Here is a 15,471-nt window from a genome sequence, read left to right as displayed (position 1 = left end):
TCAGTGTTCCGAGGAAGGAAAGGGGTCACAGTAGCAGATAACTTTGCAACATGCAATACTTTCTGTTAAGTAGTTTCAAAACAGAGCTGCAAGTGTTCTGCTTTTGTTTTCAGATGTAGTCAACAGTGGAATATATCTTTCTGAATCTATAACATTGAAGTGAAACGATCTGTGCCCAATGCCCACTCCACCTCCCTCATGTACTGTGCCCTGATTCCTGTCTACTCATTAGCAAGAATGAAAGTACAATGAGGAGAAAGAAAGCCAGGCCTAACTGATGATTTTTTCAGAAATCACGTTATCTTCTTGGTGTGCCACAAACAGGATGTTAGGGAAATAATTGTCCTAGACTCCTAGATATGACGTACATGACCAACCCTGACGTCTGTTATCTCCTTTAAGGAGACAGGCTGCTTCAGCCATAATGTTATTGTTCCCATTCTGTGACCGGGCAACACTAGGTCACAGATGGTCTGTTGTTGTGGGTGCACTGGGACACTTCCTTCTTTGTTGTTTGTGGACTCCAAGGTATGAAATCTTCGAGGCCATAAGTGGCGGATGCAAGTGACTCAGTGTGCCCAACTGTCTAAGCTATCTTATCAAAATATGTTGATTACTCTCTGTGAAACCAGTTAAATGGGCTAACGAGAGAGAGGCGCTCCAGAATTGAAGTGGCAACCCACCCGTGCAGTCTCACTGTGACTGCTGTGACTTGTGATGTGAATCCTCTGGCCGAAACTCCAAATAAACCTCCAGTGTTTGACATCAAAGCTCCTGCTCTACCGTGTCTCTTTCCTGAGTCGGTAACTCCCACTGCATTGCTGCTACACAGAAGTTTCCCTTACAAATTGGCGTTGTCGGCAGGATACCAACAAATCTTCAGAACTGGTAAGTGTAATTTCAAATCTACATTTGGACATTGCCTTACCAGAATCTGTGATTGACGGTATCCTAAAAATTACCTGTGAAACTGAGCGGCTGTGTTTCGTTTTTGGTTAATGAACATTTGGGGATAATAAACCCAGGGGATCAGTGTCTGGGGACTCAGTCCTGGCTGATTTCCTCTGTGTGTGCTGCTCGGGACGGAAGTGCCATACAAGCATACACAGCTCATGTTTAGAGAGACCTTAAAGAAAGGCATCAGTGAAGTGGAGCTTCTGTGTGAAAGCAATGTAAAGATTTGTATTGGACAAATCGCCGAATTCTGGGGGTTTCAGCGGCCAACACAGCAAGTTGAAAATAAGCAGCCGGAGATATTACTGCTATCGCCTCTCTGTAAAACACGGCTCCAGCTGCAGCCGCGGGTGTGTGTGTGTAAAACCCCCCCGTGTTTGTGGGGCTGGAGAAGTGCGGTTGAGAGGGAGAAAGTCACAGCCTTTTGTCTATAGCTTTAACTCACAACACCGCCGTCTCTATTAAAAACGAGATGGTCTAAAAAGCACTCGTTGTTTGGGACTGCTTTCTCATGGTAAGACGGGGCAGCGCGAGGTGCGTGCATCACCCGATGCGCCACAGTTCCCTACACATTGAGGAGCAGGTGGCGGTCAGGAGTGCATACATAAAATTATAGGCTAATTGATCACGGGGTGGGTAGTGGCAGGCAAGTATAGAGCAAAATCGTTGTGATGAACTCGATAGCAAGTGTATAGGCTGGTCGTGTCGGACTACAGTCAACTGGGCTTTTGTTGGAGAGAAAGGGAAGAGGGAAAAGTCTGTCGGCTCCGATCGGGGGGGCACAGCGCCACTAGAAAAGAGTAGTGGTGTCGCAAGAGGATAAGCTAGTTATCGCTCTTGGACGGCTTTCAGGCACCGATCTATGACTTGTATACAAGGGTGGACGCGCGAGTCAAGGCGCCCCATCTACAATTCCCCACCCCCTCTGAAACCTCTTAATTCGGACTAAATTGAGCTGGATGAGCTTTGCTGTCGCGCTGGTGTTTATTACGAGTTCATGTTTTATTTGTCTGATTGTTTGTATGGGGGGTCTATATTGGTTTGTCCCGCCGTCTTGTGTATGTTTTGTAACAACTAATAATGAATCAGTCCATAGACAGGGTAAAATGAACTAAACTTTAGTTATCTCACCAAAAGTAAATGACTTGAGAAAAATAAATAATATAAAGATGTAAAGCAAAATTCTGGTCGTATAAATGTGCTTCAAAATGAAAATAAATAGCAAAAGAGTGTTTTTATGTCCTGCATCTGCAACAGGAAGCACACTGTTCAGGGTGTGCGCTGTAGGTGTAAGAAGAAAAGAAGATTATATTGCTTTAAGAATCCATTCTTAAATGGTATTGCTGGAATGTTAAGATATCTTTGTGACCTTGTATAAACCCTATGCCCCGTCCTGCGCCCCGAGACCCTCAGAGGCATCACTACTGGTCGTAAAGACCTGCCTGAGGAGATCAGGGTTGCAAAATCTCTTTTTTTAGGTCAATGTTGTATTATTTGTTTAATTTATTCTTAGATCTATGTATTGTATGGTAATAATGAATAAAAACGTAGTGTATTGAACACATTCCGAAACAAAGCAGATAAGACAGAACTACAGTAGACTCAGACATAATACTAATTGTTGTTGAAACCTTTTGTGCTGTTGCTGCAAAATGGAAACTTTGTTGATTATCTGTTCCAACTGGCCACTGGAATCAGGTAATTAATACAAGTTGAAGTTCAGTTACAGTTTTACAAATAGTCTTTATTAAACTGCTTCAAATTATTTCTCGTATCAACCAATTGGTCTCTATAGACATTACTAAAATTAAAATAGTTGTTAAACTACTGACAAGTTTTCTGAAACCGAGCTTATGAACAATAGAGTAAAGGTCGCTGGTTAAGCCAGGATCAATATATTTGTTGAAGTTTTTATTGTGTGCATAATAAATGTGTTAAATTAATTGAGCAATTCTTCAAAAAAGTATAATGTTGCAATCTCTTTAAAATAAGTCATTACAGTTACAAAATAGATAGTTGTTTTCCAAGGGCCTCTCTTTCACAGGCACTTTGAATCATAACACTTCCAAGTCCTACAGAGACTCGGTATCACTTTTGTGTTGCAAGCCAAATCCAGGGGTTCTACTCGAGCCCAATTTTAAATACCATAAAGAAAAGTATTGAACCCAGCTCGAGCTAAATGTCAAATGTATTTAATTAATGTGCAAGTGCTTTGATTTATTCTCATAACATTTTCACTGCTGTCCCAAATGTTTTAAACCTTGGGCACACACACACACACACACACACACACACACACACACACACACACACACACACACACACACACACACACACACACACACACACACACACACACACACACACACACACACACACACACACACACACACACACACACACACACACACACACACACACACACACACACACACTTTGGATAAGTATTCACTTCATCCAAATTGTAAATTGTTGCCTTCTTTAAAGTTATTAGTAATTCAAGATTAATTGTTAAATTAAATGTGGTACATAACATAGAATAAATAAAATAACTTTGACTTGATCATTTTGTTCACAACATTAGACCTTGTCCTCTAATCTCTACTAGAATAAGATAAGTGTGCATGTTTGGGTGTTTTAACACTCCTGTAATATACCTAATCTTGTTATCCTTTTCATTACAGAGCTGGGAAAATTGTGTATTGCTTAGATTCTGATCCGTGCAAGTCCAATTTTGACTGACTTTAGTTCTAATGTTAATGTTAATTTGATTTCAACCCATAAGTAATTATTTAGATTAACTCAACATTTCACATGATGGATTAATGTTCCACATTTTGTTCCACTCATTTGTTGTGCAATTAGGCCAATGGTAAAGAGAGACATTGATGACCTTGTGTCCCTTTTGTTGGTACGTGGTTCCATTTTGTCTATGGCCTTGGACGGCTTCACTAAGAGTCACCCAGTTCTACCCTGCTACAGTCCGGCTGAGTGCAGTCACAGAGATGCTATGGCTGCTCTACATGAAATGACATTAATGGTCTGGTCCGAGAATGGACACCAATTCCTGCTCCCAGAGAGAATGACGCTCCTCAAACTGAACATTACAGCCGTTGATATTGTCTCACGTGGGTCTGCTCCCCCCCACCGAGCCATGAACTGAAAGCTTGACATCTGCTTTGAACACCTGGAAGCCTCCCTGTCACACCAGCACCAACCCTTGGGTCAGTCAGATGAGACTAACGGCTTCACTTAGGGCATTTGGTTCAGAAATATGACTCTCGTTACCACAGAGTGGGTTGTTTGTTTTTTAAAGCTATTCATACTGCTATAAAGGGGATGCCTGTAGGTTGGCAAGCTGTTAAAAGCCCCTACTATTTTTAAAATAGGCCTAATGTCAGGGGCCTCTTAGTTCTACATTTATTCACATTATATATAATAATAATAAAGGTGGCGGCGTTGCCATTTATGTTAAGAATAAGTTCAGTGTAACCGCTGTAGTTTCCAAATCTATCAGTAAGCAATTTGAATTTTTAGCCTTAAATATAGAAGTGGCAAAGGGTCAACAGGTCATGGTCGTGGGCTGTTACAGACCCCCCTCAGCTGTCAAAGACTCCTTGTCTTCACTAGCAAATATTTTATCGCAACTAGACTACAAGGAAATAGTGCTACTTGGAGATTTTAACTGGGACTGGTTAACTGCAGTGTCAGAGGATTTAAAAACCTTTGTATCTCTTTAAATGTTACTCAGATTGTTGACAGTCCTACTCGCCCTAATATTAAGTCCCCAAATAAATCCTCCCTAATTGATCTCATTTTAACTAATGTTCCCTATAAATACTCAGCTGTGGGAGTATTTGCGAATGATCTGAGTGACCACTGTGTTGTAGCCACAATTAGGGACACTAAGGTCCAAAAGGTTAAACCTCGTATTATCATCAAGAGAGACATCAAACATTTTGTGGAGCAGGGTTTTGTGCATGATCTGTTTGGGTTTGATTGGGGAAAAATCGATCTGTGTGCTGATGTAGAAACCGCATGGTCTTATTTTTATCTTGGTTTTATGGAAATTATAGATAGACATGCACCCCTGCGTAAATTTAGAGTGAAGGGACGAGACAATCCTTGGTTTTCTGCTGAATTATCTATTCTCCTACATGAGAGAAACAAGGCCTGGGCAAAGGCTAGGAATTCAGGCTCAGAGGTAGAATGGCTGCGTTTTAAGCAGCTAAGAAATAGCTTCACTTCACATGTCAAAAGTGCTAAATCTAAGTATTATCTGTCAGTTACCACAAAGAACCTGAACAACCCTAGAAAATTCTGGAAAGCCATCAAATCGATATCCACCGGTGATATCCGTAATGAGCTACCTCCGTGCCTTACCACAGTATCTGGCACTATATCGGATAGGGCCACCATACTAAATTGTTTTAATGAGCATTTTGTGTCCTGTGGCTCTCTGTTTCATTCTGTTTCTAATTCTGCTTCTGTGAACACCACAGTCGGTGACTCAGAACAATGTGGTCTGGAAAACCCCTTCAGTTTTACTCCTTTTACTGTTGATGTTGTTCGTGAAGTCTTAACCAAGCTAGATCCTAAAAAGCCGGCTGGTCCGGACAACGTAGAACCTTTCTTTTTAAAGATAGCTGCAGATGTTATTGCTCCACCTCTTACTACTCTTTTTAACCTCTCTCACAGCACGAACAAAATCCCAAAAGTATGGAAGTCAGCTTATGTCCTGCCACTACTAAAAGGAGGGGAGGCCACCTTATTAAACAATTATAGACCCATCTCTAAGTTGTCAGTTCTGGCCAAGGTTCTTGAATGCTTAGTGAGTGAACAGGTAAAGGTGTTTTTATGTAACAATGACATCCTGTCTAAACATCAGTCAGGCTTCAGAAAGCAACATAGCACCATCACTGCCACAATGAAAGTGGTAAATGATATTACGAGTATTTTAGATAATAAGCAGAGTTGTGCAGCTCTATTTGTTGACCTATCCAAAGCTTTTGATACTGTCGATCATTGCATTTTGAAGCAAAGGCTGGTCAGTATAGGCATGTCCAGCCATGCAGTAGGGTTGGTTTGTAAACTACCTCTCTGAAAGGTCCCAATGTGTTCAGTTTGATGGGCTGTCTTCTGAGTGGTTAAACATCACTAATGGTGTACCACAAGGTTCAGTTTTAGGTCCGCTATTATTCTCTATCTATATTAATAGTTTAGGTGAAAATGTCGAAGGAGCAACCTTACATTTTTATGCGGACGATACCGTTATGTACTGTGCAGGTCCCTCGATTAACGAGGCTGTTGTTAAATTACAGGCTGTTTTTAACATTATTCAGGCTCAGCTCTCTGAGCTTAAGCTTCTTTTAAATGTGGATAAAACCAAGGTAATGCTCTTTTCTAAAGCTAAAGCTAAAAATACACCAGAGACTGCTTTGGATATTGTAACTACGCAAGAAATACAACTTGAAGTGGTTACCTGTTACAAATACTTGGGTATCTGGCTTGATGACTGTCTCACTTTTAAACTTCATGTCAATAACCTGCTTAAAAAGCTGAGGGTTAGGCTAGGTTTCTTTTACAGAAATAAGTCCTGTTTCTCGCTTGAGGCCAGGAAAAGGCTAGACACTGTGACCTTTTTACCTGTGCTGGACTATGGTGATTTGTTATATATGAATGCACCTGCCAATTACCTGAGCAAGTTAGATGCTGCGTATCACAGTGCACTGAGATTTATGACAAATTGTAAAGCACTTACGCATCACTGTACCCTGTATACCAAGGCGGTTATGCCATCACTTACTGTACGGAGGCTCAGTCACTGGTACTTTTTCATTTACAAAGCCATGTTGGATAAACTACCATCTTATATCTGCTCCCTGATCTCTCTGCGAATTGAAAGTACTTATTGCCTGAGATCGCATGCTGTGGTTTTATTAAATGTGCCAAGTGCTAGGACTGTCTTAGGGAAGAAAGCTTTTAGATGTGCAGCTCCACTAACATGGAACAGTCTGCAAAAAGAATGGAAAATTACCAAGCTAGTACCACTACATGTTTTTAAAGCTCGGTTGGATGCTACAAAATCAGATGCTGTTGGTACCTGTACTTGTGGTTAAATATGTAAATTGTAATCCCTGTACATTTTGCTGTATGATGTCCTTTTGTTGTTCTGTTGTTTATGTCTTCTTGTGGAACCTACTGCTGCAGGTCTCCCTTGAAAAAGAGATCATTGATCTCAATGGGATTTTACCTGGATAAATAAAGGTTTTGAATTGAATTGAATATGGACAATGTTTCCACCTGGTAAAAACTAGAAGCTGCACGGTACTCAGGCTACAATACAACCATTCTGTTCTGCTCGAACGATTCAATTGATAGATTCTACATCAAAACAATTATCTTTTATTGTTTCCAATGATAACGTCACTTTAAGTGGAGGAATGCAAACCTGTTTTCAAATGTAAGGTTTTGAATTTGTTTGACGTTTCTCAGTAGTGACACCCTCAGACACCCAATTCCATTCATGCTATGCCTTCAGTAGTGACTCAGATGTTAGCGGGGATGAAGCTTTTCCTCCCAAATCAGATATGCTTTGTTTTTCAACAAAGGTATACATTTCCTGCATAATATATGTTTCTCACAATTGTTTTTTTGTAAGCTGCACACAGGTGATACGGAGTCTTCTCGAGTAATAGATTATAAACTACACCATGCTTAAATAGACTCCTAAGTTATTATTTCATGTGTGACATATGTAAGAAAAGGGAGGGAAGAGTCAATTATATTGTGTAATTGATTTTATATTGGAACATTTATTTCTCAAACCTGTTTTATGGAAGAGAAAAAAATATTTCTGATAAACTAATATGTTATCAAACGGTAAATGGTGAATTAATATAACATTTAGAATAATTGAGAAGGGGTTATATCCACAGGGACTAGCTCGCCTTCAACTTAAAATAACATTTCTCTGCTTTGGACTGATGAGTATATGATTCTTGCATGTTAAATGACTAACACAAACCTTACATTTATGCATGTGCATGTGTCAGGAAGGCTCCCAAATAATTCTGAGGGGCCTATCCTATTTTTGTAATTAAATGATAATGTGCTAATCCATTACTTTGAGTTGTCTGCACTCAGGAAAACATCCCTATCAAGTGTTAACCCAATAACTAGGACAGCTCTGAAGGCCAAGGGTCAGAGAGAGAGGGTCACACTCTCCGGCTGCAGAGGGCACCCCCAGCCACGGGCAAGGAGGCACGAGGTCGTTTGAGATGAGAGGATTCTAATCTTCAACTATCTGAGGAGATGGGATGCTTCTTCACCTTTCTGCTCGGTGGGCTCAAGCAGACAACCCTGCAGGACGAGCGTGGGCTTCAGAGGCTTCATACAAGGTTCCTTGTTTCTTGGAGGAGCAGATGTCTTCCTAACCTCTCCCATCACGGGGGGAGACCTGGATGCGCCACTTGGAATACGCAGTTGCACTGCTCTCAAGCAGATAGCAGAAGGAATGCAGGCGGATGAGCCTCCGTTTCACTGGGGGATCAACTACAGTGCTCACTGAATGAGCCACACAAAAGCAGAGCAAATGGGGGGTTGAAATATGGCGCTCTGATGATGAAGAGTTTTGAGCCAATCAGCACCTCAGTGCTAATCTACAGTATCAGGATGCCTTTACACACACCAGACACTCTTTGTCATAAAGAGAGGAGGAGAACGAGTCAGAAAGACTGAAGGACAAGTTCTTCCAGCTCTCGTACAAAGATGAACTTTGAATTGATTTTATATCTTGGATGTTTACAGATGTACAATTAATGACTGTTTTTATATTTCCAATGACCAGACATGTGTTGAATAGTGGTGATTAATATATTTTTGCCGGATCAGATTACACTTTCGCACTAAACAAAATTAATTAATTAATATTTTCAGATTATAAAGTATTGAATAATAAGATATTTCTACTATTATCACAGATAATGTTAATATCCTTAATCGTCCAGCAATCAGGCTTAACAACACTACTCTTTAATGTATTATCCATGCACAGAAAGACCTACAATGATGTTTCAAGTACTGGATTAATTTCAGTTTTGGCCCAAAACAAATATTTATAATATCTCATATAACAATTATGTAGCATATTTGATCCTCAAATTAGAGAAGTATAATTTAAAGAAATTTATATTCTATATTCAACATTAGATAAACACAGAAGAATCCTTTCCAAGTACCATAAGTAGATGCTCAGGTAAGTACGGCTAATAGGAATAATTGATAGACTTAATTTGGTACAGATCAGTGGTAGCATTCACAAATGTAATAATTCACGTTTTAAGAATGTTTAATCCTTCCTTTCCAGGTTTTTACAAAAGTCTTTGAATATTTGCCTAACTTTTCCTTTTCAGATTTTGAACAATGTACTTGACTAAAATGAATGTATTGATTTGACTAAGTGCCTTACTCTTGACTAAAGCGTATTTAAGTAAATTTAAAAGTAATCCTAAAATTGAGGACAGTGCACTTTTGCAGATTACAGATTGATCAAATCACAACTGTGAATTGTATACCTTAGCTGGATTTCTTAGGATCCTAAGTTTTAAAATGCTTTTGACTAGTGATTGCCTTGAAGTAAATCTTTAAAGCGGCAAGCTGGTTTTGATTTTATAGTTTGATGAGTGAAATTAACTAATGGTAAATGATAAAAGATATTAGTTTAAAACAAATATTTAGCTATTTATGCATCTGTGTTTTATGTGTGTTCATTATTATGCTTTTGACGAAAGATGATCAAACACTGATGAGAGAGGATTTTTCCTATTATGATTGGCTGTATCAATCATTGTGATTGAATGTTTCAATCTTATTCTACTTTGTGATGTAATTAATGTAAGGTGAGACCACACTCAAATCTAGAGACGCCTATGGAGTTAAGTATTGACCAAATTATTATTAGACTAATGTTTTTAGGTTATCATAAATGATAAAAAGAGAAGACTGTTAGGGAAATAATTGTCCTAGACTCCTAGATATGACGTACATGACCAACCCTGACGTCTGTTATCTCCTTTAAGGAGACAGGGTGCTTCAGCCATAATGTTATTGTTCCCATTCTGTGACCGGGCAACACTAGGTCACATATGGTCTGTTGTTGTGGGTGCACTGGGACACTTCCTTCTTTGTTGTTTGTGGACTCCAAGGTATGAAATCTTCGAGGCCATAAGTGACGGATGCAAGTGACTCAGTGTGCCCAACTGTCTAAGCCAGGGGTGTCAAACTAAATTTCATCATGGGCCACATTACCATTATGGTTGCACTCAAAGGGTCGGTTGTAACTATATAAATATACATATATAAATACATAATATATATGAAATAATGTATTATATTATATTATTGCCTCTGCATTGGATTATTATTGGATAGGGTAATAACTTCATAATTAACTACGTCTGAAAGCAGAAGTCTATAGGCAAACAATTGAAAGTCTCTTCAGTGGCATGTCACAACATGAGATGCATTGTGGGACATGTAGTTTATGGGCAACATGCTTCTGTAAAATAAGATAAGATGGACCTTTATTAATCCCCGTGGGGAAATGCAGTTGTTTAACAGCAACAGGGTGAGATTGAAAAACAGGACAGCACAGATTCACACAGATGAATACAATTAAGGATAAATCAAAGATAAAAAAAAAGATAAATAAATAACTATAAAATAAGAAATTAATTAAAATGAACATATATAGATATACTGTAAAGTAGTATGCAACCGTATAATAAACGTATTATATTCTTTGCAAGCTCTTGCGGGCCACATAAAATGAAGTCGCGGGCCGGATTTGGCCCCCGGGCCTTGAGTTTGACACCCCTGGTCTAAGCTATCTTATCAAAATATGTTGATTACTCTCTGTGAAACCAGTTAAATGGGCTAACGAGAGAGAGGCGCTCCAGAATTGACGTGGCAACCCACCCGTGCAGTCTCACCGTGACTGCTGTGACTTGTGATGTGAATCTTCCGGCCGAAACTCCAAATAAATCATCAGTGTTTGACATCAAAGCTTCTGCTCTACCGTGTCTCTTTCCTGAGTCGGTGACTCCCACTGCATTGCTGCTACACAGAGGTTTCCCTTACACAGGAGATCTTTCCAGTGCGTGCTTTTCTTGTACTTTGCTTCCATTTGACTCAGCAGATGTCTATCAGCATGCAGCCGTATCATTAGCGCCTCAGCCAGATATGTCTTACATCTTAATTACAGGATATATAGTAGGCAACACCATTTTAGAAGGTGAGTGATTTGAGCTATAGGAGAGGAACACGCTTAAGATGACACATGTAACTGCGTGGGATGTGTTACAATCAAACTGGAGTTAATTTTTTCCCCGGTGAGAGAACCTGTTCCTGCTGCGCTCAATGTGCAGATGCATCACGCTGTGATAACAGTGTGACATGCTTGGGCTCCTTTTGACATTTGCCTTGATTATGCATATGTTAACTGTTTTTTCCTCATCTGCAGCTTTCGCTCTGTTTGCGATGAAGACTCACAACGTATTGCTGCATCCTAACAGTTTTACCACTCAAGTGCAATCCTAGCATAAGGTACCTAAGGATATAGTGCATACAATGTATTATTCAAGGTAAAACATTTCCATAATGTATTCATTGTAAATTGACTGTATACAGTAATTTTACATACAGTCAATGTCCCCTTTGGCAGATTGGTTATTATAAATGAATGAATAGCAAATGAAAATGGTAATAAGCCCCTCAGTGATTGAGCTGAAAACTATATGTTTTTTAAATAAAGAAAAAGTCTGATTAAGTAAATTAAAGTGTGAAAGTCTAATTGTACTCAGAAAATAATTGCCTTAAAAGCAGATTATATTAGCAATTGAAGGATTATGCTTGCTCATAGAGCTGGTTAGATTTGAATCAAACAGGTCAGAGGGCAATCCCCTGGTCCAAAAGTTCAACAAGCGAATGCTGAAAAGGCAGAAACCACAGGACCATGTTGAGCTTTGAATTAGTGCACACATAAATATCCTTAAGACTTGTTGGTTTACAACTACATAACAGATATGGTATAATCTTTTTAGATTTTTAAAATAGCAATGCAGTAAAAGAACATGTTGTACAGTATCTCAGGGGTAACTTCACTCAAATGTCTACGGTTACAGTAGTACTATAGACATCCACAAACAAATCTTGGATATAACGTCATAAGTTATAACTCTAACAACATGAAACACTGCTGAGGACTCTGAGATTTTATTTTATTATGAGCAGCTTCAAAAACTGCACTTTCAAAGTAATAAACTACTGCAGAGTCAGGTTTATGTCGGCTCCAGCTGAGACATGGAGCTATAAGAGTTCACTGTGTGACACTCACTTCTCCTATTTCTCTTCTCTGGAGGACGGAGGGATAAGTATTCTGCACCAGGTCTGGTCATGAGCGAGTGGTTTGATGAGCCAAATGGTTAGCAGAAGACAGCCAATTTACAGGCCAGTGTGCATGGTGGACGTGACCAGCAGTGTCTCAGCGGTGCATCAGTTACCTGCCACTCAACATAGTCTAACATCAGGCAGTCAACACTACGCATCCTGACTCATTCTGTCTGCCTCTCTGTGGCTGTCTGTCTCCACGTGAACACTTTCTTATCTGTCTGGTATTACTTTCACTTTGCTGCTTGAGAGCTGCTGATGTTCAACTATCAGCCTAGATACAAACAAATCCTTCCGGCCTCCTCCTTTTGTCTGGATATGCTTTTTACGTGAATTAGACATGTTAAATCTAACAGTGATGTCCTGCATCTCATTTAAATCTGAGAGCACACATTTCAGTTATTATCTATACATCCAGCAGGTGCACCCTACAGCAAGCAGTTGATCCGCTCTGTCACTCATCCACTCGCTTGTTGTGACCATGCATTACGCTCCACTCACAAACGACGTAACATGTGCGCGAAATGCACTTACACCCGGCCTTGGCCATTTTCACACCATAGTACCATGAGGATCAAAGCTTGTGAGCGGTGTGTCAAGTGTTTTTTATATAAGTGGTTCTCTTCATCTTCTCTATATCGCTAGAGGTGTAAAGCGAGATGACCCACTGAAAAGAGCGCCTGCAGGTCTCAGAAACTCACTTTATGAAAACGTATCAACATCACTGTTCCAAAGTGAATATAATGAAAGTATTCTGGTTGTCTTGGAATTCAATTATATTCAAGTCTTTAGTTGCATAGTCAACATTTCACACTGGTAAATCCAGGCTATGCGTACCAGACAGATGATATGCTTCTAAACAGCTCTGTACATAAAAACAAAGTCCTACCTCTTTCACAGGAGCGTCCCAGGTATCCAGTCCCAGAGCAGTCGCACACATAGCGGTTCCAGCCCTCTCTACAGACCCCATTGTTTTGGCAGGGGTTGCTCAAACACTGTTTGGGAGGCTCCTTGGAGCAGGAGGGCTTGACCCCGGCAGCCTTCTGGACCTCGGCCAGGCGCCGGATATCCTTACTCTGTCCGTCAATGAATAGATCCCGGATGCAGCCCACGTAGCCGTAGTTCAGTAGTGCTGTCCACACCTCAGTGGGGAACACCAGCCCCATTTTGTTCTCTGGCAGACCCCCGAGGTAGAGATTCTCATCCAAGTCCAGGATCTCACTTTCTCCAGGGGCTGTGTAGGCAGTACGGAGGGTGTTGATAGAAATGGTACCTAAACAAAATTGGAAAAATGTGCATATGTTTATTTCGCCTTTTTTAAACAACCCTTTCGGTTATAGAACTGATTAACACATTATAACCCCTGGTGACTGTAGTTAAAAACATTATCTGCCCTGCAGTAACACAAACATGTATGGAAGCCCCAATTAAAGACGGTTTGATGAAGAAATGAGCTTAATTGGTGTTATCCATCTGGACAAGGTTGGATTTTCTTCATTTACAATGACTGATGAGTGTTGATAAGACACATTAATCATGGGACAGCTAGTCTATTAGTAGCCTAATCTAGGATCCCTAAGAGTATCCTTGGATTTCCCATTATAAATCTCCTTTATCTATAAAGCAGTGGTTATAAAAAAGAAAGGAGAAGGGAAGAAAAATCGTTGCCCCTTCTTTCATTTCAGCCAACAAAACAAATACAAAGAAACATCATAGCCATCTTTTTGAACTTGATTAACGGACTGCGGGCTGTTTTTTTCACCCTGTCTCTCCCTCTGTTTACCTCTCCAACACATAAACCTGCAGTGAGAGTTTGTGTGTTTCCCCACCATGATTTATCGCTCTCATTCAGGTTTAATTCTCGATCTGGAGCACGGTAAACAACAGCGGACATGACTGGACTGTAAAGCTGTGGAAAGGAAGGCCTTGCTGTGGGACTCAGACCCGGTGATTAATTTGTATATGGATCTGTTACTCTCAGTGCAGGAGCCATTGTGGACCTTTAATTAATGGTGGCTCCCTCCACTGCCCGCATCCTCATCCAGTAATCTATATACCGTGCTGAGGATTGGCACAGACACTGCCCGGGAGAGTCATAGAGAAATAGTAGGCTAAGGATGCTCAAAAATAGAATAGCCATGAAGTTATAATTTGCATTTTGAGTGGCAGATATGAAGGAGCCATTGGCTGATTGCCTCGGGTTAAATGGCAGGGACCGAACTGCTTGTATGTGGTAGAAAAGTGCAGCTTTTAAGTTGCTCTTTTAGTTAAAGTGTTTATATTAGGAAAGAAGCCTTAAGCCACACATGAAGTTTCAGCAGGGCTGCCTGGCACATTTAAGAGACACATTAGACATCAAATGGGGCCTTTCACATTTCATTACAGCTACCATTAGCATGCATGATTGTACATATCACAATTAATTACACGTATGATAAATATCTGTATCTGTTTTCAATTAGAGGACTAGTTCATTGTGTTTTTTTTATCCTTTTTCAATCTGTTAAAATCTTAAACGCTGCAACAAAAGAAAAAGAACACTAAGTTAATAATAACCCTGGTTATGCAATTTCTTTATAGCCAAGGTTAGCCAGGCTCATTGTAAAGGTGCTTGAGAGAGACAGCTAAGGACTTAGTGCACAATGATTAACCTGGTCCCACTAACATGTTCCAACTCTTTTCTCAGGGTCTTGGCCCTCGGCATCTGTTTCAGCACTTTCCTGCCGCCACCCACTACCCCCGCTCTCTAGCCACAGCTGTTGTGACTACCAAGCTTTGCACACTTGGCACAGGCCACCCATCACACAGCCAGAACAGCTCCCTTCAGGTTATCGCTAACGAGCTCAGTACATCAAACTCATTAGCGAGGAAACTTTTCTCTGAGTAGAGCAGGTGCCCATCTGAAGAATGAGGATCAGCGTGGTTAGCGTGAATCATGATGGAAGATCTCACCATTCAACACATAATAACCGTGGTACAAAAAGATCCATTGTTTGTAAAGTAAACACTTTCTAATCCTCTTCTTTAAATCCCATGGTATTGGTACCTAAACTTAAGTATTTTTATAGT

At 40.2% G+C, this 15,471-nt stretch overlaps 1 protein-coding gene across 31 annotated transcripts in view; it reads right to left on the bottom strand.

Moving 5' to 3' along the window:
* The window catches only part of LOC117542190 (neurexin-1a), a 301,076-nt gene that overhangs the window by 160,926 nt on the left and 124,679 nt on the right, over positions 1–15,471 (bottom strand). For all 31 annotated transcript variants that reach the window (XM_034209679.1, XM_034209677.1, XM_034209680.1 and 28 more), the window contains one exon: positions 13,292–13,675. In XM_034209679.1, the coding sequence (XP_034065570.1) occupies positions 13,292–13,675 (384 nt within the window). The remainder of the gene's footprint in view (positions 1–13,291; positions 13,676–15,471) is intronic.

The sequence above is a fragment of the Gymnodraco acuticeps genome, unplaced genomic scaffold (assembly GCF_902827175.1).
Source record: "Gymnodraco acuticeps unplaced genomic scaffold, fGymAcu1.1, whole genome shotgun sequence".
NCBI lineage: Eukaryota > Metazoa > Chordata > Actinopteri > Perciformes > Bathydraconidae > Gymnodraco > Gymnodraco acuticeps.
The sequence above is the reverse complement of the archived record's forward strand: the minus strand, read 5'-3'. Positions and strand labels throughout refer to the sequence as shown.